This window comes from Ischnura elegans, chromosome 9 (assembly GCF_921293095.1).
Source record: "Ischnura elegans chromosome 9, ioIscEleg1.1, whole genome shotgun sequence".
Classification (NCBI taxonomy): domain Eukaryota; kingdom Metazoa; phylum Arthropoda; class Insecta; order Odonata; family Coenagrionidae; genus Ischnura; species Ischnura elegans.
In genome coordinates, this window is record NC_060254.1 from 22,062,318 (window position 1) to 22,085,622 (window position 23,305).

The following is a 23,305-nucleotide window of genomic DNA, read 5'->3' on the forward strand; positions in this document are numbered from 1 at the left end:
TAAGGGAGCAGGATTAATATGTCACATACTCGTTTCGCGCTAGTTATAACAATGTGACGACAAAAATCAACCCTCAAGGGGACGAACTGGTCCCGTCTCTCTGAAGACCTCGTGGCAAGTTTGGTGGCCGACTGGAGAACCGTCCTCTCGCTTCTTCCAAATGACGCAGGCTTGTCGATCGCTGTGTGAATAAGATAATCGAAAATCTTTCCGCCTTGCTGCGTTTATATTCTCTGGGAACAGGTTGGTGGAGGAGGAAGACGAAGAAAGAGGAGGATTAGCTTGTTTGTGTAGCATTTCAGAAATTCAAATCACCCTCTCGCCCGGCCAGATAATGTCCCTTCTTCGAGGCGAGTGCATTTGCATTTTGAACCGGAATCACGCAACGAGTGCTTCGGGAGGGAAAAACATTTTGTTGCGTTGCTTTGGTGCGTCGCCTCCTCGCAAGGTCTCCGTGGTCTTTATCAGCCCCCTCCCCCACTCACAGTGAACGCGGCCTTCACGCCTCGCCTCACCCCAAGACAACAGAGTTTCTCCACTAAGGACTCGTGGAAAATTGTTATTGTCTGCCTCGACTAATTTGTGTTCGGGAGGGTAAAGTGCACTGGCGTCTTTTTTTTAGTAAGAGCCAAACCACTCGGACAGTAACTAAGATTGTATCCACGTCTTCTTACGAGCCTCCACGAGGGAAATTAATATCTCCTCGTGAACAAGGTGCAGCTGTGTTCCCCTGGGCGATGTGGGGTCAAAGGGACCATGGCCCCCCAATTAGCTCTTTAATAGGGTCATTCACTCAGACCCGAAATCACAATCCATGAAATGAATTCGGTTTTAGTTGAATTAATTTTTAAAAAAGTTAAATATTTACGCCTTAACGAGATATAATCAATTTATTTTTAATTGTAAAAATATAAGAAATTGCAATTGCACTGAAACACAACATTCCATATATTTCGATATGTGGCGTCAGCTTGCACACACAACGCGGAGTTGACTCTTTGGCATGTTTGTTTATTTTTGTTGCTTGTATCTAGCGATTCAGAGTTCTCTTTGGAACTATCGAATAATTTTTATTATGCTTTAGACTAGTCCATTAAATCCTCTTGACTAAAGAAATAGAATGATCCAAAATTTCGTTGCAATGGAGGATAGAATTTCATCAAAAGAATTTCCAAGAATATTACAAAGAGGATCCTCAATTCGGCCTCTAAATATGTTGTCAACCACCGCGCATTTGAATGGGTTTACAGAAGTCGTTGAAGGACAAATTGATCTGAGTTCCACGGGGAAATATGGTATAATTAGGGTTGTCAACCTAAATTTAATTCATGATTATGTGATTTATCAATTTCATACCTCTTCAATGATATTCCTCACAATTACAAACATTATACCGCGATATACTGGAAAAATTATATCGCATTGCACTCAACACCGCTCCGCGGACATTTTTGAAACCCGATTAAAATGCGACCGAAATGGAAACCGAAATCAGCCTTCCATGGGATGAAATCGGGCCTTCTCTATGCAGACCCCTTGGGAATTTCCACGAGAAGAGACCTGGAGGGATTATTGCTTTGTTTCGCGGTGTTATAGTACGAGTATTTCTATCCCGGGGAACGTTTTCGTAAGCCTACCAAGAGAGAGTTTTGAGGAGATGGTGGATTATTGCCGATCGAATGGATTCGAGGACGATATCATCTCCACCTTGGCATTTAGGCTACTGTGAAGTTCATTTCAGCGTAAGAACAGTGTTTCACCTTATAATTCGCGTGCAAATTGACGCCACGATGCGATAAACCGATGGCTGGGCGCTTAGGCATCGATATTAACGATATCGAAGCAAAATGCAAGGTAAAGTAAAAATTAACTTGGCTAAAACGACCTGGTGCGTATGGGTTTCCGGGCGCTCCAGCCGCGTTCGGCGAATGCGGCTGGAGCGCCCGGAAACCCATACGCACCATGATCATCGCCGCGGAAACCTACGCAGGAATTTCACGACCTGGATATTTCAAAGCTCTCATTATTAAAATATTAAAAAAAATATCCGCTCTCATTTCATAAGTTGTTGACCTACGCTCACCAGAGTGTAAACAACAGCGAATCTAGTGAGGTCGAAGAACTGAGTAGTTTTGTTTTGAATTAGTTCATTTCTCGGATTCGAGGGAAACGGCTATTGCTGTAGCAGAAAATTCGACCCTAAAATTATATAGAGGGATATTTAAATTGGTAATGCTTTTAGTATTTCACTGAATTTTATTCAACACCGACCGCAGTTTCAACGACTGAGTAAACATCGTTCACAAACTAATGGGCAAAAGACGATGGAAGAACACACAAATTTCTCAAGTCTCAAGATTTGGATTGACACGCAGCTTAAGAAGAACGAAATTGTTTCCAATTTTTTTTTCTCGATAATTGGTTATCACGCTAGTCCACCGCCAAAAATTGAAGTTTCCGAGACTTATGGCACGTTGTCTCCGGGAGTGGTCTCACTTCCATTTCCAGTTGTGATTCGACTCTCGAGAGCCTACCTCGAGTCTTGTCTTCAGTGGACACGTAGTTTAAGAGTCGACTACCATAGGAGTCTACTTCGATACGTAAACGAGGCTTAAGCTTTCGCTGGGAATATCTACATAATACCCTGCGAGCCACCTCTAGGGTGTTTGGTAGGGAGTGATCAATCACCAGCAAAACACCACAAGTAGACTACACTCCTAGGTCATGTAATCTATCTGTGAGTTCTAACGATGCCGTTATAATCTCTTATTGATCAAGGAAAAAGGACATTCTGAATCTGTCTGTTCTACAGTCTATCTCTCTTATTTTATTCATCTACATCTACATAATATCCTGCGAGCCACCTCTAGGGTGTTTGGCAGGGGGTGATCAATCACCAGCATGCAGCATGTAATTGGACTCCCACATGCACACCATACGGTCCAAAAACGTCACGTATACCAACAAATTATACTACCATATGCTGTTAGAAACAATAATAAAATTAAGAAACATGCATTAAGTTTTACATAGGTTAGTAGGCTACACTACAAGTCATGCAATCTATTTATGAGTTCTATCGCTGCCGTTATAATCTCTTATTGATCGTGGAAAAAAAGACATCCTGAATCTGTTTGTTCTACAGTCTATCTCTCTTATTTTATTATATGATCTGATCTTCCGTAGTATGTTGGCGTCCGTAAGATATGGTTAAGTTCGTCAGAAAAGATACTGCTCTTGAATTCATCTAAAAGGTATAGTCTACTTTTGAATCTACGGTCCGACAGAGATTCCCATCCGAGTTTATCTGAGAGGTCAGTTACACTAACAAGACTATCGTAACGAATAGTGTGGGGGGGGGGGGGAGGCTATCAAGGCGATTCACTCGCCGGGCATGTCAAAGCGTGCTGCCGGGAATCACGGTAGTCTGTCGGTGGGAAAACGTTGAAGCGATGGCAGCGTGTGAGAGAGGGAGAGAGATTCATCTGCCGTTTGCCGGAGGAAGGAATCTATCCATCGGAGGAAGCGATCCGTGCTCATCTTCCGCGTCTGAGGAATTCCAAGCGTACGGGCGTGACTATCGTCCGTGACTCATTTGTGCGCTCGTCAGGGGACGTCGATGAATCACGTGGGGTGGTGTATGGGTGGGGAAGTGATTTGTGAAAAGTCACGAAGTGTCACGTGAGGCCAGGGGTGAAGAGGTGGATTAAGGAGATGCGAATCTTAGCCTAGCCCTTGACCTTTTCTCCTCCCCGTAGATGATTGCCCTAGTCATTCGAAAAACCGATTTTGGACGTAATTGTCTTTTTCAACTTTAATTATCATGTTGATTTTTTTTACATATTCATATGGGAAACCAACTCATGAAATGTGAGCCCCGGCTGTAAAATTGGGTCAGTGATAATTACGAATGAAAGCGGATAATTTAATATTATTCAAGTTTTTCATGACAAACAATTATGTGTCATTAAAAATTATAGATAAGGATTCACTTCGGATATTAGTCGCAATGAAATGTTATATTTATTTGGTTTACAATCCCGATTTAGAACTCACGACTGGGGGATATTTTCAGACCACAAATATTTGATTATCACCTCGCTCTATAACTTCCTTGTTCCGTCAACTTTCATCATATGAGGCTAAAAAAGTTTATACCCAAGTTAATCTCGGAATTTTAACACGGAAATGCATGCGTGCATCACGATTCACGGAGAGACAATTGATAATTAGTGATAGTCGTACATATTATGTCCAACCATAAGTATGTCCTGTAATGCTTCTTTCATTGGTATTTTAATGCCACATTTACCGCAAAGTGTTCCAGGCAAGTAGCTTTGGGGGCTTCAACCCCCCCTGTTCCCCGAAATATTTTCCCTTGTGACGATTGACCGCTACACATCCCCTTAGGATTAGCCCTGGTCGCCTGCCCTCAGAAAGTTATGGACTGAGATCATGGTCTCAGATCCTAAATGTATTCAAAATCGGATATTGTTAACTAATGCCGACAGAGCCCTGAAAGTTTAAATTTCCAAAAAAAACAGGCGGGCTTGGGAAACAAACGCTCGATGAGACCAAACCATAGTATTTGCGGTTGTTTCGGTAAAAACCAACGATGGTTATAAATTTCAGCATTATTTCAAAGAATTACATAACTTATTTAATGGAATTGAAGGCTTTCCTCAGTGTAGGAATCGACCAAAATATTTCCATCATTTGCAACCCGTGTAAAACCCTACAATCCGAAGCGAATTTCTGGCTTCTTCCATAAATAATTCATGTATGTTACGAGTTGCTGCAAGCGGCTGATAAACAACATTTACCTAAGACTGTGTTTTTTAATTTGCGTTGTTGGAGCAGTGATTTGGTCTTTTGAATCGAGACAATTTCTTCAAACATTTCCTGTTTTTCTTTTCGTTCGCAGCTTGCTTTCATCGAGTGACTACGGGGAGGCTCTTAATGGAATCCCTTTTACATCGCACGACGCAGTCTCCCAATCTCGACGACTGCCGCAGACTGTGTGCCATCGAGCATCACTTCCGCTGTGAAGGATTTCTATACAGGTAAGGAATTGAGAAGTTTGTGTTCTTCTGCAGTTGCTGAGACGTTTTGTAACTTTTCGCTAAAAACTGTGGGGCTGCTGGTCGTTGAGTGATCGTGTGGATTGAAAGTGCCGTACTCCAGAAGCTGACTAAATCTTGAATGTCAACTCTTGTCGGTGGTGCAGATCTCCTTCTTAAGTTGAGTTTGAGTTACATATCGTAATTTCGAAAATGACTTCGACTCAACTCACCTGAGCTAAACTGAGTGGTAATGTTCAGCTATGGAATTTAAAAAAAAAACCTTAACTAATGCCAGTGGCGCTGCGAGGTGGGGGGGTTTGGGGGATACACCCCCCCCCCCCCCCAGAGCTCAGAGAAATTTTTAAGTTTAATCCATTTTACATAATTGTATTTGATTTTACTACAAGATATTTGATATTACTACAAGAATAATGTAAGGATTAATAAAATATCCCTCAGAAAGCCGTAAAACTCACCATTTTGAACCATTTACCTTAAAATTTCGCAATTTATTAATCTCGCACCTACCGCTTATCCTGGTGGGTATTCCATACCCCACCCACCCCGGTATTAGTTGCACCTAACCCCCCCAGACTTAATTCCTAGCTGCGCCCCTGACTAATGCCACTCATGGTATCCCGTTTTTTCTATCAATTTATGAAAAGATAACATTACGTGACAATTGACAAAGCGACTTCGTTTTGTCATTTGAACCCCAACTTCCACAAAGTTGAGCCGGAAACCATCGAACATTAATTGAGTTAAATATCACACGTAAAAGTATTTTTACTAGATGTGTTTCACTTCTAAAACGTGAGGCGAAGGCGGCGGGCATCGTGGAACTTGCCGAATAAATTTGTATTGGGACTCAACCTTAAGGGACTTGAGGGAGGTCTCGTGATACCAACGTGGCAATCGAGTCTAGTTTGAGCCAGGTTCAAGATTTAAGTGTCGTTCTAAAATACGACCCTAAGACTCCACTTTTTCGTGTGTAAGGGTCTGTTATTATCCCAGCTTTTGCAACTGAGACATCTTGGGATCGCTGCTAATATATGAGGACCTCTTTCGATGAATGTTTTCGGAAGAAGCGCTCCTGTGATACAATAACCTGCTTCTCGAGAGAATGAGAAAGAGAGAGGAATCTTTGTTTCATAGGTTTCATCTGGGCTCCACCGGCAATGTGTTCAGTAAGTTTGCATCTGTTGTGAGGACCCTAAATTTAGGGTATGTTTAATTTAACACTGAAAGACCTAGCGGCTTTCTTTAAGTCTAAGGGTCATTATAAAAAGACTTTAATATTTCGAAAAATGGTGCGTCCAGACCCGCATAGCGTTCGAAACCGCAAAGTTTTGTGTAGGCGTTGGCTAGCTCAGCATCGAGTATGGATTTTAAGTTCACTTTGCCCTTTACGACGTGAAAAGATAATAACGCGTTTGGTGCACTGGTAAGAGTTTTAAATTTATGACCTAGCCTAACGCTTATGTAGCACGTAAATTAGTATCCTAAAGAATTGTTTAGTTGTGTACGCGCCGCTGAGTCATACCTTTTTAGTTATGAGAGTAGGACATTGAAACTTTTATTCCGTAAATGGGACTGCGCTGTCGTAATGCATATTCCTAGAGAACTTACCGCGTTTTTATGGAAATGTTTTAATGTAAGTTATAAAACCCCAATGGAGCCGGCGCACAGGGAAGCAAACAAAAACCAGCGGCTATGCAATGGGAAAATCTCCCAGGGTTTCTCTCCTATGGTGACTTGTTGACTTTTCTAAATACCGCAGAAAAATTCGCACCAGCAGATGAATTGCGTGATAAGGAACATATATAGGATAAATCGTCAATTGCTAATCGTATTTGGTATTACTGGAGACTTTATCAGGGTAATGTAGCTTCTGGTGCTTATAATACCGGTTTAAGTACCTGTTACTCCGTAATTCTAAAAGGAGTTGCACTTTTTTGTTTTAATTTTATGTTTGACTTTAAATGTCTACCATCCCACTTTATTATATGAATAGTAATTTTCTTGAAAGTATTGTGACCAAAATTTTGAAGTAGATCATTTTTTGGTAATAATGAGTCCGCCATTTTGTTTTTCATTCTGCATTAAATGTGCATAAAAAATCTCCCTTAAATACATCGAACTACCGATTATCGGGAAATTATAAACACTCCTTCATATTTTGGTCATCTTATTTGAATTTGGGACCGCTGTACGGCGGGTGAGAGTATTTAATTTTGTGGTCGTCCTCGCAATTATCAAAAAATCAACTCCGGTGTCCCACTTAACTACCTCTTCAGAAACACATCAAAATTTCATGTTATATAAGTTCCATTGTGCGATACACGCATGCAGAAATCTATCAGCGCCAGTCAAGGCTTGGAAATGGAGGTCTTCTGGTGTGAAAGAGAAGTGGCTTTCCAAAGTTAGACATGCCATCATAATCAGGGAACTCTTCATAGTCAATTTTAATTTTTTTTAAACACTTCTTCTGTCCTTTTTAACTTTTTTCGTGACTCTTTGAGTTTATTTTGCCTATCTCAGGACTTCTTTATTAGCGACGCAACAGAGTATATCGTATTCCGGCTGCTAGATGATTTTGAATATTTACCTGTTAATATTTGAGCAAGATATTAAAAATAAACCACTTCTCATGATCAAGGCCAAATTCCCATTCCGAAATGTAATTTTTAGGCCAAATTTAACGCATTACGGGGCTCGAGTAGTGGCATTTTTTCTCGGAAATTGGTATGTAGATGGATGAGGCGAGCGACAACTTAGGTCGTTTGCGCCACGACGGAAGGGAAGGGAGGGAAGGATGAGGAGAAACCTGGCGCCAGCATTAGCCTGCTACCAGCCGAAGGTGCCGAGGGGACCACAATTTAACCCAATGAGTGCCAACCGATTTTCTGGGTACTTTGCTAAAAGTGCCGAGGCATTTTTGCAGATTTTGCAGTAGGTTAGTAAAAAAATTAGGTCTCAAAAACAACTGAAGGTGTATAGTAAAAAACTTTCGGAAATCCATATTGTATGTGGTTTCACCTTTTTTTATGTATTATTCGACGACTGTTCGGTAAGATGAGTTAATTTTTATAATTAATAGAAAAAAGTTAACGTTAAAATAAAATGAATATTAACTATTGAATGATTAGTGAACTATCAGCATCTGAGAGTGTTATTGCTGGAGGAACGCTATTGCGCTTCTGGCAACATTTCGCGAGGGATAGGAGGAGCGCGATATCGCTCCCCGGCACTCGTATCATAAAAGGCCCGGCCCGTATCATAAAAGGCCCGTATCATAAAAGTCCCCTCGAAGTTGAAGTTGAGGATAGCCTCGTTTGAAGCCGGCCTAGCTCGGCGAGGAGATCCCTCGACCGCGTCATATCATAAAAGTCTCCTCCAGCTCGGCTCATAGGAGGAGGGGTTTGAGCCAGCGGAAATGACGCACTGTTGAGGACGATGTTTCTGGTTTCAGAGTTGACAGTCTTCCAACATTGTTCCATGTTCATTTTTTCGAATCGTATTTGCACAGACATGCGCAGTAGCGATATACCGAATGCGGCCGGGGATATACCCGCCAATATCAACAATAGAAACAGAAATGGCTAACAAGGGGAATACACGACCTTCGCGTGGCTGATTGACCTCAAATTTTCTGATTCGGTAGATCACGGCTATCAACTAAATATGCCGAAGCAAGGCGACGCACTTCTCAAAACTTTTCAAGAAAAAAGCAATTAAAAATCGTAAAAAACGGGTCTACGCTATATATCCGGTATTTCCTTATCAGTTACAAGGCAGCGGTGGCTCAGTGGTAACGATGGTTGACTGTGGATGTAAAAGGGTGGCGAGTTCGATCCTCACTCTTGGTACTTTTTTTATTTTATTTTTCAAGGATTTTATTGTTTGCATTTTTAAAGATTGTTTTCCTATCTTCGTTAGCTCAATGAAAATATTTTTAATTCATTTTTTAAATAATAATAAGTGCTGAAAGGGGTAGGAAATGAAGCAAGGGCTATATAATAGCCTTTCCAAGGGCGATTTTGTATTTATTTGTTCTCTCTAGGTATATTAGGGTATTGCGAGTGTAAATTGTCTTCTGTAGGGGTGGGGTCAGAATAATGACATTTAAATTATTAATTGGGAGAGAAATCCACCCTATCGACGGATTATGCTTCCATTGGGAGTTTAATTGAGAAAATTATTCGTAAGCGTGAATGACGCGTGTATACCGTCAAAAATACAGGGCAGTCGATGCGGCGGAGGGAAGAACGCGTTCTCCGTTTGTTCGAGTAGTATCCCGAAACTTGCAAACGAAGAATTTAGTAAAATAAAAGACCGTGAGTGAGGATCGAACTCACCATCCTTACATCCACAGTCAACCACCGTTACCACTTGGCCACCGCTGTCTTGAAGAATAAATAAGAAAATACCGGATATATACCGTAGACCCGTTTTTTTAACCATTTTTAATAGCTTTTTTCTCGAAAAGTTTTGAGAAGTGCGTCGTCTTGCTTCGGCATATTTAATTGATAGCCGTGATCTACCGAATCAGAAAATTTGAGCTCAATCGGCCACCCGAAGGTCGTGTATTCCCCTTGTAAGTCGGAGCGCATGGCCAGGCAGGAGCAGGAAATTTTGTGCAATTTGGTGGTCAAGTACAAGGACGTAATTGAGTGTAAGCGCTCGGATGCGGAGACCGTTTTAAGCAAGGCAAGATTTTGGCAGAAAATAACGGAAGAGTTTAATAATCATGCATGAATAATCATCATCTTCTCGCAATGGCGAAAGTCACCTCAAACGCTTTGAGCCGACAATAATCTAACCTCAAAGTTTGAGCCGAGGCTGGCCTCAAAATTCGACGTTTTTGAGGTTGAGGTCGGTTTTATGATATCGCATCTCCTCCTCCTGACGACAATGAGGTGGAGGCCGGCTTCGAGGGGACTTTTATGATACGGGCCTAAGGGTTAACGTCCCATCCGACGGGCGGAGTGCTGAACTTGAATCGTGCTCACCACAAAACTCGAGCAGGGATCGGGTAACCTCTGATAAGTCTCTGCCTTCGCCGAGATTAGAACCCAGGCCCTCGGGCTGTGAAGCCATCACCAACCACCACACCGACCTGATACCCTCCCTCAAATGTCTTATGAAAATGGGGAATTGGTAGATTTTCCCTGTTGCCCTAAATTGTCTCAGAATAAGGACCAGGTGCAATTCCCAGCTTTTAGATTTTGTCAAACCTTTCGTAAGAAAAAATGCCAGAGAATCATTGTGGAATTCGCGTAGCTTGAATACTTTTTGGAAGGTCCTTACCCATATAAGGGATGGCAATCAGGTACCAAATACAAGTCAGAGTAATCTTATAATGAAAGAACTTTATCGGGTCTTAACGCGTGATCAGGTAGGCCCGATGTTTCACGACCCCTTATGGTCGTTTCTTCAGAGGCGATGGTACTGCATGAAGGTGTGGCGTGGTATATATGTTATTCAGGTCGTTGGGTTGGGTGTGAAGGTTATTTATGTATCTATATATTATATCTAATAGCCCACACTGGCATGCAGTACCATTGCCCCTGAAGAAGCGACCGGCAGGGATTGCGAAACGTTAGCCCAACTTAATCACGCGGTAAGATCCGAAAATTTTTCTTTTATTATAATAGGGTAGTTTCCTTTATGAAAGAAAACGAAAGGTATTGATTGTGATTCGTTACCCACCAATATTGTATTCATAACATACTAATTATTTGGTTTTAGAAATCCCAGTTTAGACGAATGGCAATGGTCAATTTTATCCTCATTTGAAAAAGGCCAGATTGGCGCCCATTCGATGCCACTCCACGTGACGTCAGAGGGAATTAGTTTCTATACGAGTAGATAGGAGTTTTACATCGTCTGAGATTAGCAATTCATGCATGAGGCACAGAGCTCAGGGAAACATCTGATAATAATCACCTATTAAAAGTGTCTAAGGTCGGTTAGTTTCCTTCGTTTGATAGGGTATTGATAATCCTTATTTTAGCCAAGCGCTATCTGATAGAAGGGTACTCTGCTACCTGCTAGCATCCTGCGTCGTATCAGCGCTCAAAGTCTCGCCCCAAGGTCACCTCACTTGCGGCAGCGGGAACCAGAACGACGTCACACGTGGTTTTCCCAGCATTTATACTTAGCCGTCGCGTTTTCGCGCGCTTAAAAATTTTCACTTTTCATTTAATCGCGAAAAATTGATATCGTCGTTTAAAAATCTACAAGCGTAAAATATGTACTCCTGGAGTAATAATCTTTCGATTTAGGCAATAACAAAATAATAGGAAACCACCCTATTATGAAACGCAAGAGTCTCAACGAGGGCTGAAATCGATCTTATTTTATCCGAGTGGTTTGTAATGGTGGTTTGCTTGGCTTCACGGGATCTGTAATGGGTTCCCCCTTATTGTATACGTGAAATCGGCCTTGCCATGACGGGAATATCGAAATGCACTAATCGAGACAATTTTTAACCAGTAATAATATGGGTGATATAATATTAAAACGTCTTCAATGGAGCGAGATGGAGACTTTGAAGTCCCTTCTTCCATGTAACCCCTCATTAAACTAATACTTAACACTGACAACATAGATTTGTATAGTCAACTAAAATAATACATGTGAAATGTGATATACAGTCACAGACAAAATCGTTAAATAACTTTAAAGAAAATTCCGAATATGTGAATAAATACTGACAGAACATGAAATATTATTACAATGCGTCAAAACGTACGATCCTCTGCGGAAAAAAATGTATGGACTTTGTTAGAGATATCATTTTGGAATAAAACACCCATTAAAGGAAAAAAAACACAATAAGGGGGAGTGAAAAAGTGGAGTAGTTGCGAGACCAATCAAAGGACAGATAGCTAGAAAATCAAAAACTAATACTCTATTGTTTTCCTAATGGCTAGTAGCTACGAATTCCAGTTCTGCATTTCATTCATGGAGATGGCCATGTAATATTTGAAATAGAATTAATGTTTTCACCAAGTTAAAAATGGATAAAATCTAATGCAGCGAGAAGCAATAGAAATTGTAATTGAAATAACCGAATAAGACGTACGTGACTGTCACCCTTATTTCCTCAATTTAAAAAAATTCTTTCAATTTTTTTGTGATAATTTACAAAATAATTCTGTATTTATGGCTACATGGTTGTTAGCATACGTCATTTACCATTGAATACGTCACACGCAAGAAAAAAAGCTCGCTTGGTGTTCACCTAAATAAGTGCCGTAGGAAACCGTGTCTTAGCCGCGGCCAAAAGCGGATTCTTGCAAACTGGTTTCCGCGAACCAGATTAAACTGGCTGAATGAGAAAATAATACACGGAAATCCGGCTGTAGAATTGAATTTTTAGGGCGTGGAGATCATTCAGGTGTTATGCAAACGTTTTATGAGGATTATGGCAACAGACTAGTCTTAGCGAAATGGGATTAATGAGCGAGAAAAATGCTAAACTACACGGGTAGAACGAACTAGGGACTCTTACACACGAAGCATGTTTTGCTCGACTCCGTAAGGAAATGGGAGAATCAGGATAGTGTGGTAGTTAGTGTGTTGGCTTCCCAAGCAGTGGGCCCGGGTTCAAATCCAGGTGGCAGCAGAGAATTTTCGGAGATTTTCCTATCCTTTCTCGGATACTTACTTTGTAAAGGGCATATCAGGTACAACGACCCGTGAACTTAATGAAATGAGAAGTAAAGCTTGCGATTCGTCAAAAATTGTCGACGGCGCACAGAAAGCGTTTTATAGGTGCTAAACGAATGAGGCAGGAAGCCGCTAGAGACTTGGGAGGCTGCGCGCTAGGATTTTATTTCGTGAGCAATTAAGATTAGATTCCATTCAGAACCATACGGAGAACATCGTATTAGAACCTCACTATATTTTCAGGTCTGACAGAAAAAATAAATTGAAAGATATTTCACCGAATGGATAGGTATAGAAATTCGTTTTCCCCCGAACAATAACGGACTATAATATATGCTATGCAGAACTTACAACATTTCCTTTTTGGTTTTGCGAAGTAGTAAGTAGATACTAAACACTCCGTCCGTCAGATTGGATGTCAAGTCGTGTTCCCCTTGGCGCCTTTCTTTAAGAGTAGGCTAATATTGACGCCGGGTTTTTCTCCACCAGTTTCTCCCTACCCTTCTCTAATGGCACTAGGGACCTGAGCTATCGGTCACCTTCTTCAAATACCATTCCATAGCAACTAGGGATGAGGCGATTCTCGATTTCGTCAAATCTAGGGCACGGAATCTGAATCGAGAATCGATCGCCAAAAGTCGAATCCGATTATATCGATTTCAGGAAGATAAATTATTATAGGCCGCCACACACCTGATCCATTGTGTTCTCTTCATTATTAAATTAACAATTTATGGCTGAAACAGTCAAAGTGTTTATTACTATACGAGCGTGATGCGCCCGCTCCAAGCGGGCTTCCCGCGCTCTTTTCAATGCAGGTCCACTGAGGGATAGGCGCGTTTCTAATTTTAAAATGTAGAAAAAAAAGGCAGTGTGTTATGTACAAATTTAATTGGAATTTTCATGTACAATTGAGGTCAGAGGACCTCCTTCATCACAACATTGGAAGTAATTGCACTATCCTCTGTTAAACGCACATGATGACTCATACGTATCAACAGGAGACTTGAATGTGGAATCAGCCACATTTTGATAAAAGTTATTTAAAGAATGCGAGATATTGTTGCAAATGGACAAATGTATCAGTTTGTGCGCCGTTAACGTCAGGAATATTTACCGTTTTTTTTAATAATTTTAAAAACCAATTTTAGGAAGCAATAGCAATATTTAGGAAGTAAGATATGCCGTCGTATGTTCTCTGATAAATTCTGTGCATTTTGGTACCTCATTTGTATATAGAGTTTGGTTGCGTATAAGTTGAGAAAAAGGTATCTATACAGTAGAAATAATATAGAAGATATACTAAGCATGTATTGCTGTAATAACTATTCGCTCTTTCTTATAAATATTCTTTACTGTCTTTGTTATTTTATTGCGTCAAAGTCTTAAATTTTTATGATAGCAATTCTGCGCACAAATCAATATCCCACTTGTTGGTATGAATAATAATTCATATAATCGCTATCGGGAATTGATTTGAAAGAATTTGAATCGGAATCGAAAAAAGTGGAATCGACTCTCGATCCTTAATAACAACCAATGAGGAAGCGACAGCACATCAGGAGGGTGCGGTTTTGCGGGAAACCGTTGACCCGGATTGGGGTGTGTGATTTGCGAGACGCGGCCGAAAAAGAGGGTCGGACTAGAGGGGCAGTTCCACTTATTGGACTGGTTGGGAATTTCCTTCCCTAATGGTTTTCGGCATGGGCGGATTCAGCCGGCCACTCCCTTGCCCTCTTTCCCCTATCAGGGTGGCCATTCAAATGTCAAGCATAAAATGTGTACCACGACGTTTCCAGGCTACTTTCACAATTCTCGAGTCATAATTTTTACGTATTTCTGGTCTTTGTGAAAATATTGTAATAAATGCTTATGGCCAATGTCAAAATGGCAAAATGTCATGATCTCAAAAACGAAATTTATTGGATTTTAACGCTTAGAGAGCGTACTTATCATATTTATTTATTTATTTTCCTACTTCCTCTTAAACAGCACATAGCGGCCTTTACTACGAGGATTAACAAAGCTTAACACAAACATCCATGCCCTGGATAGGGACCACCTACCCAGGCGGGATTCTATCCCGCGATTTACAGTGTGGCAGGCGAGGACTTTACCCCAACGCCACCGAGGCCGGCAATAAAATTATAGTATTAAATATGTTTTCAAATGATAAATTAATAAGGCCTGGTTACACGGTACATTAACACGTACAAGTTAATGTACGTTTGCGTGAATGATTTTTGTGGACCGGAACGGAACATGTACGAATGCATGAACCAAATTAGAACAGCAGGGTTATTCCACTAATCGTATGGCCGGGCCATAAGTCGAAATCGACCATAACTACGGCCTCGAGACATACGTATGGCTTCGAGCGATTCTACTCTGAGCGAAAGGCCATAAGTCGGGCGGTAGCTATGGCCTAAAGGCCGTAACACTATGGCCTGCCTAGGAGGCGGTCATAACTCGGGCCATACGAAATAACATTGCTCGCCTACGGAGTTTTGAAGAAATTTACGGAGTGTCGTCGATTATATAGCGATTGTTTCAAGAAATACATGAATATTGTGGGTGAGCACATACGAATTCAACGGGCATTGGCTAGATATATTTAAAACAGACGTTGATTTCATAAGGAGGATACGGGATACGTGTAGGTAATCCGTTCGTATGCGAACGATGATGATATTTTCATTAACTATTTCCGTGCGTCAAAAGTTGTTACTTAATTTTTAAGTAGATATAGCGGATGAACTAAAAGTTCGCTTGTAGTTAAAAAGTTAGGATTACTTTTAACGGATGTTCTGCTAAAGTGAACGGAGGAACGGGCCCGTTTCTTTTCCTGAGCCGGCTTTTATTTGCTTTCTGTGCTACATTAGCTAGCAGATTCCTTACTTGTTTCGAAAAGCTGTAGGTAGTTTGAAATATCCGCTATTTAATGTTTTATATTTTAAGATTCTCGCAGCATAACGGTTCATGAGGGAGGATATCTAAGAAACATAGGGCAAGAAATTTTTTTTGCGTAAAGGACAAATGTCGTCCACAAATCAAGGAAAGAATGATAGTCTCATATTGATGTTTTAACTTTATACAGCTACCGAAACATAAGCCTCTGATAATAAAATTAATGAAACTTAAAGTTTCAATTTCATCTTTAGATTTCGTGCATTGGCTGGATTTATAAGGCTTTTGGGGGCAAATGATTGCAGCCATGAGACAATAGTTACACCATTGGAAGGAGAGGAAGGGGGTTAGAACTACAATAGGATGTCATGTTCTAACTCTATCCATTACATGCACAATTCAAGAATATTATAATACTGCACGGTACAAATTTCTTCTGCTTCTTCTCGCCCGTGATTTGCGTTCTTCACTTGTTTTAAAGATCTTCAGCATCTGCCGCTAGATTAGTGTTTAAAGAAAATCCAAATTTATCCTTTAATAAGAGTCCATTTCGGTTAAGGAACATATAATTCATTTTTTATTCACGTTGGAACAAACTTCCTTCTCAAAAAAATGAATAGCGTATAAAAAAGTGAACAAAACGTATAGTACCAATTACAATTCTCATACTCGCCTGCAGAAAGGGCGTTAAGACTTTTGGCCGGGCGATACGATATGGCCCCTCGAGAGTGGAATCGGTTTAGGCCGTAATTTCGGGTCAGACCATAAGAAACTTACGGCCGGCCATACGTATGGCCCCGTTTAGTAGAATAGCCCTGCAGGTTCTATTTTCCGTTCATGCATTCGCACAAGTTGGGTGGTTACACGGTGCATTTTCGTGTTCATTCACGCGTTCATACATTTGGACATTAACCCGTACGTGTTAATGTATCGTGTAACCAGGCCTAAATACTACAAGTCCAAAACCTCAGAAATAAACGTCAATCTATGTCTGAGTGAGACTTGTGATAAAACTAGATTTATGTTGAGTCAACGGTAGTGTGGTACCGTGCACGTATCGAAATGGCTATCAGCAAAGCGCATTATGTTTTAATATCGATCATGTACCGGTGCGTTAGAGTATAGGGACTTATCATCGTTTAAAGCATCAAAGATGATATCTGTATATTTTTTTCGTTTTGGCTTTGGCTTAGTAGGAGCTAGATGCTCATTTTATATTCCACTGTAAAAACATCCCTGAAATTTCACGACTTTCAGACTTAATGGTTTTCCCTAACTTTTCAAGTTTTCCTGTTGAGTGGTCATGCCACAATTTCATCTTCATATGCTGCTTGGAACTCCAAGTACACGGTATCAAGTACTCCAGACATCAAACAGTTTGAAAAGTGTACCCATTTTCTGGATGCATCCTTTAATTTCCATGGCACCATTCCTTGGCGAACACGTATGTTACAGTATTTCATCTATCTTAAGTGTCAGTACGACACATCATCAGTTAGACCCTGTGGCATCTCTAAATAAATTTCATTCTATAAATAAGATAAAAATAAAAATTCTACGCAGTACCAAGGAAATACTTTTCCCACAGACGAAACTGAATGATAGAGTAAAATGAAAAGATTCATTTCGATGGTTCCCTACGCAGTAAAGCAGAATTTTAGTCACTGTAATACATGCGATTTCCTTCTCTTCTTAACTGTAGCCTTTCAGTAACTTGATTCGTAACTAATGGACGTATTCCTTAAAAACAGTATGCGCTTAAAAATTCCCTTATAAGAATAAGATGGTAAGTTGAGTAACTTTGTGGAATCTATAATTCACGTTGAACCGACAAAAAAAACTGTTAACTTCCACAGAATCATCACGTGGGAACACCATATACATCCTGTGGAATTTTGCAGTTTTTTTTTCTTTTTTGTTCGACATTCCTTGTAGAATTTATTAAACTGACTTTGCCAGGGTAACAAGACTTTTTCTTCGCGAGTTTATGGACATTATTCTGAATTTTTATTAGCTACTATCATTTATTGAGTAGTTACTTTAAGTGGTATGTAAATATCTAGTATAAAATTATGGAAGATTAGGGTGACTGCTTTTGGAAAACCTGGATAGTCTTGTATTTACATGGTTTTTATAATCGCCTATCTAATAGCCTTTTCATGCTGATAATTTTTCCCACATCCTCTTAGGCATGTGCATGAATTCGATATTTGAACATATTATTCCCAACACGTCATTCGGGTGGTGCTCTTTAATTGTTGAAGTCCTTTTTTGTTGTGAATCATTTCTCCATTTTATTTAAAGTTGTTATTATGTAGAACTGAGAGATGGAGCACATGATACTGGCAGTCTTTCGGCTATCATCCGTGTATGTTAGAAACTTCTCCAGTCATCAAATGGCTAACGGGAAAATCAGTTTTTTTCACCGTCCTTCCCTCCTCCTTTGAATGTTTCTACCCTCACCTCCTGCCTAGTCCCCAATGGCTGAGATGACTTCAATGCTCGGTTATCATCATCATAAGTCAGCAATCTTGAGATGATCTTGACTCAGCTCTTCATTCCGCTCTCCGATCCAGGGGCGCAGCTAAGAATTAAGGCTAGGGGGGGGTTTTAGGCGCAACTATTACTTACGGGTGTGGGGGTATTGGATACCCACCAGGGTAAGCAGGAGTTGCGGGGGCCCTTCTCGAGAAAAAATTGAAGAATAATGGTTCAAAATGGCGAGTTTTACGGCTTTCTGAGGGATATTTGATAAATTCTAACACTATTCTATGAGTAATACTGATCCAAATAAGTAAAATGGATTAAACTTAAAAATTTCTCTGAGCTCTGAGGGGATTTTATCCCCCAAAACCCCCCCCCTCGCTGCGCCACTGTTCCTATCTACTAGCCTTCTCATACTGACGTATCTCTTCTCTTTTACATCCTTTTTAACCTGCCCAATGAAATCCGAGGCTCTGAAGGATTCATCCAAAATCAGAGGAGAAAGGCTAAATTTATTTATCATCATTATCATACGTCAGCAATTCTGAGATTGGTTTGACGAAGCTTTGCACTTTGCTCTGCTATCCGCCAGTCTTTTCACAGCGATGAATTTATTCTCTTTTGCATCCTTTATAACCTATCCCTTGTAGGTTATTCGGGGTCGTCCCTTGCCCATCTTCCCTTCGACATTTCCTCCTACGATTATTTTCATCAGGGCATCAATTCAATTCAATTTATTCAGTCACCATAAGCATATGAATTATGCATAGCTTTGTCAATATATTACATGTTTTACACTTCATATAAATAAAAAAACATTATGCACAATATCAAAACAATATGAAAAATACAATACATACAATTTACATTTTTTTGGATTAACACATTTCAATTATACATTGAAATTAGTCTGCATTAGAAAATCATCTACAATATAGAATAATTTACATAAAAGTAGTTTTTTCACGGCACACTTGATTTTAAATGAACTTTTGATATTTTTAATATAAGTAGACAATTTATTGTACATAATTATTCCCTGATGATATATTCCTTTAATCGTTTTATTTACTCTGTGCTGACTTACATGGAATGCATTTTGGCTTCTCGTATTATGACTATGAAGGTCACAATTTTTAATAAACATGTCTTGATTTTTGTTAATAAGAGACACTGTTTCAAGAATGTATATGCAAGGAAGAGGTAAGATTTCTAGTATTTCAAAAATAGGTTTCCTGGGAGCCCTATTATTAGAATTAGTTATTATGCGATGCCTATAATGTGGCCAACTAAGTTATCCCGTCTTCTCTTTAAGGTTTAAAGAATATTTATTTTCTCCCAATCTTCTTGCCACTTCCTCATTGCTTACTCGGGCGACCCACTTATTCTTCTACATTCTTCGATAGCACCACTTGCCAGTGGCGCAGCGAGGGGGGGTTTTGGGGGATAAACCCCCAGAGATCAGATATTTTTTAAAGTTAAACCCATTTCAATTACTTTCATTAATATTACTTATAGAATCTTGTAAGAATTTAGAAAATATCCCTCAGAAAGTCGTAAAACTCACTATTTATCCCAATATTTCTCTTGGAGGGCCCCCGCACCTCCCGATTACCCTGGCGGGTATGTCATACCCCCAGACACTAACGTATTAGTTGCGCCTAAAACCCTTCCTAGCCTTAATTCCTAGCTGCGCCCCTGCCACTTGCCGTCTCTGCACCTGTCAACATCCATGCCTCACTCCCATAGAAAAACATGTTCTATATGTAGCATCTGATGAATTGTTTCTTCACTTCTATACTTGTATTTTCAGCTGTGAGTAGATTCTTCTTTTTGTAGAAAACGGTTCGGTCGCCTCTCCAAATTATCCGGGCCACAGTTCCGTGTCTCTCCATCCGATGCAGTTGCATAGAGGTGGGGGGTGGGGGGAGATGGGTGTAGCCGCTGACCCCCTTGGCACCTTCCAACCTTGATGACGAGGCACCTTCCCCTCTCTCCCCTCCAAGCGGGCGCATGTTTTCCTCAATTAAGCGACCGCCTTGAGGATTTTCGGAGCCTCTGCCGTCCTTCGCCCCCTCTCCACCACCTCCTCCTCCTCCTAATTCATTCAATTTCCCCAGTCCGCCACAAAAGACCTCCATTATTCAGGTGGCTCCTATGCTAAATGTTTTTCATCCCACTTGTCCGCTGCAGTTCAGCCCTAACAGAAAGCCTCATTTGCCCGAAACAAGGAGAGCTCCTTCTAAACAGGAAATTTTAACCTCCTCGTGCCACGGAAAGAGACCGTATGAATTTGAGATTTTCGTAACACCTAATAAAATAAGCAATATGGAGTTATTATTTCAGATTGAACGTAATTTTATTTTTATTTTAGTAATAATAAATCAATTGTTTTTCATGATAATCTGTTACACGGATGCAGTGGCGCAGCGAGAGGGGTTTTTGGGGGATAAACCCCCCCCCACCCAGGGCTGAGAGAACCTTTTAAGTTTAATCCATTTTACTTAATTTGATTAATGTACTTACATAAGAGTGTAAGGATTAATAAAATATCCCCTAGAAAGCCATAAAACTCACCATTTTGTACCATTTATCTTAAAAAATTTCTGGGGGATGGCCCCCGCACCTCCCGCTTATCCTAGCGGGTATACCATACACCTCAGGTCTAGTTGCGTCTAAAACCCCCCTAGCCTTAATTCCTAGCTGCGCCCCTGCATGGATGACTACTAGTGTCTACTAATTTTACTACATATTTAACTCTATTAGTGTCACTGGCCGATCAATGTGCAAATACTACGCAGAAGAAAAATTCCGCGAGCCGATAAGGCAATAATTAAAGTCTAGGGAATTCTGTAAAAACATTTTTTAAGGAATTTCTCCAGAATTGTCCATCGGAGTCATCCTTTTCTCTCCGTGTTGCAGATGGGACACTCGGGCGTGTGCTCTCACCGCTGCCCCCCTCGCCGAAATCCGTTTCCAAGAGCACGGCCACGCACCCTCGGCCGAGTACTTCGCGAGGGCCGCCACGGGCCACGGCCTCTGCCCTCCCCGCGACGCCAACAGGGGCCCCCAGGGCCCGGCGTCCGGCTGGCCCCCCAGGGGCGACTCGAGGCCCTTCGGAGGAGGAGGAGGCTCTTCTTGGGGAGGCCCCCAGAGGGGAGCGGGGGCCAACGGACAGCAGCTGCCAGGGTTTTACGGCGCCCCCAGCGCAGAGGGCAGCAGCGGCGGCGGCGGAAGCGGAGGAGGATGGTCGCAGCGACCCGAGCAAACAGGTGAATATCACGAATGCGGTGAGGAGGCGAAGGGGGGCGGAGCGGAGGAAACGAATTGATCTCGCTGCATCCAGTGTTGCACTATGAGGAGGCATTCTCAGTTTTATACAAAACTATTATCTATTTCCCATGGAAAAAGTGTACTTCGTGTTGAATTTCTCAATAAAATAAAGCTAAGTCAAATCATGATGGTGTGTATTTAATCACCGTTGCCTCTGGATTCAAAGGAATCTCTCGTCTTTATTTGGCAATTTATTTATGTATCTTACCAAATTTGTGGTGTTTATCACCGTCCATCATTTAAGCGGCCTGATTTATCCTCGTCTCTAGTTCAGCGTTCCTGACTATCGCTCTGAAGACTGGCACTTGCCTCTCCTCGTCATACGTAACTCTTAATAATTATTCCGGTAAGTAAGACAGGAGTTGAATGCTGCGTGAAGATTTTTTAACACTGTGTCAGTAGTGGAAACACCTTTCGGAATACTCTTCCGAATTATTTTTTTTAAAAAGGATACGTTTATGATGGTACATATATGGTAACATTTTCTCCATAAATCTTTAAATCTATAGATAACATTCTTTCTATAAATTTCAACCTTCTTTGCCTTTTTATTGTTTATTTTGGATTGCTCAAGATTACATGAACATGTTTTTTATCTTCCATTTTTTGGTGTCATACCTTTCAATTGGAAGGCGTTATTGCCTCACATCTTTGTTCTTAGTTTTTCTTAATGTTTCTTTATGCATGAATTCATTTTGGTGATGATATTCACACCGGAAGAGAAAAATTAAATAAGGACAGTACCCAAGTTACTTCTAATTTCCGGTGTCCAACGATATTTTAACGTAAAAGAACTACAGCGAATTTCGGGAATTCTGAAAATTTATGAGGCATAATTTATTAAAAAAGAACGTTTGTGAACGAAACGATTGGGTGACTTCAATGAACGCCCACAGCGTTCAGTCCGACGAGAAGTGATACACTTTCGCTGTTTCTAAATCTTCGGACGGAACAATTTCCGGGAGATGCCCTCTCCCGTGAATAGGTAGTTTAAAACGTCCGTGTTCGTTAAGGGTAAATCGTGGTGTACTCTAGACATTATTAAGATCTTTACGACTCAATTGTATTGCATTATGCTCTGAGCATTCAAGGCACTTCGGTGCATTTCAATCGGTTTTCCAAAACGTCCGCAGCGCTGCGATGAGTGGAGATATAACTAATTATTTTAATATTTGCAATGCGATATATATGATTGAGAAGTTATGAAATTGATAGACGTCGTCATCACGATCAATATGAATTTCTATTAGGAGCTCTAATAACTACTTATTTGCCCGTGAAATTCGGATCTTTCTGCCCGACAGTAGCGAGTTTTGTAAATCCATTGACAGAGGTTGCCAGTGGTGGTGGGTGACAGGTCTAAAGTGAAAACAAGGATACGAGCCTACGGCGAAATAGAATATGAGAATGCTCCTAAATCCGTGACGTGTTAAACTCGTCCGTTTTGCACCCGACCCGGGTTTACTGCCTTGGTTTGCGGGATCGGAGCAAGTGAGCGCAGGGACCAAGCACAGCCCCTCAACCGGCAAGCCTTGGCACTCAAGTGCACACTTTGCTATTTTATATCTCTCTTAGGTCTCTGTGTACATCAGCCGTACTGAATTTCTTTCATAATGCAAGGGCTTACGGACAGAGCGAAGGGCATTGCGTGCCCATGGTCGGAAACCCAAAACAACAAGGATGAGCGTCACTCGAGCGGTCTGTTCTTCAATTTAAGACGTGCTTACTATGGAGCAGCCAGTGAGAGAAGATTGCTTGGAGGATTCCCAAGCCCCTGGGGGCAAACTATCCCTGGCACGACTGCTCATAAAACCTTTGATCCAAAACATTGTAAAAGCTCA

The 23,305-nt window shown here is 40.9% G+C and overlaps 1 protein-coding gene across 1 annotated transcript in view; it reads left to right on the forward strand.

Annotated features, from left to right (window-relative positions):
• LOC124165542 overlaps positions 1-23,305 on the forward strand; it is a 146,315-nt gene that overhangs the window by 114,054 nt on the left and 8,956 nt on the right. Inside the window, exons 5-6 of the mRNA XM_046542991.1 lie at positions 4,925-5,063; positions 21,054-21,403. Of these exons, the coding sequence (XP_046398947.1) occupies positions 4,925-5,063; positions 21,054-21,403 (489 nt within the window). The remainder of the gene's footprint in view (positions 1-4,924; positions 5,064-21,053; positions 21,404-23,305) is intronic.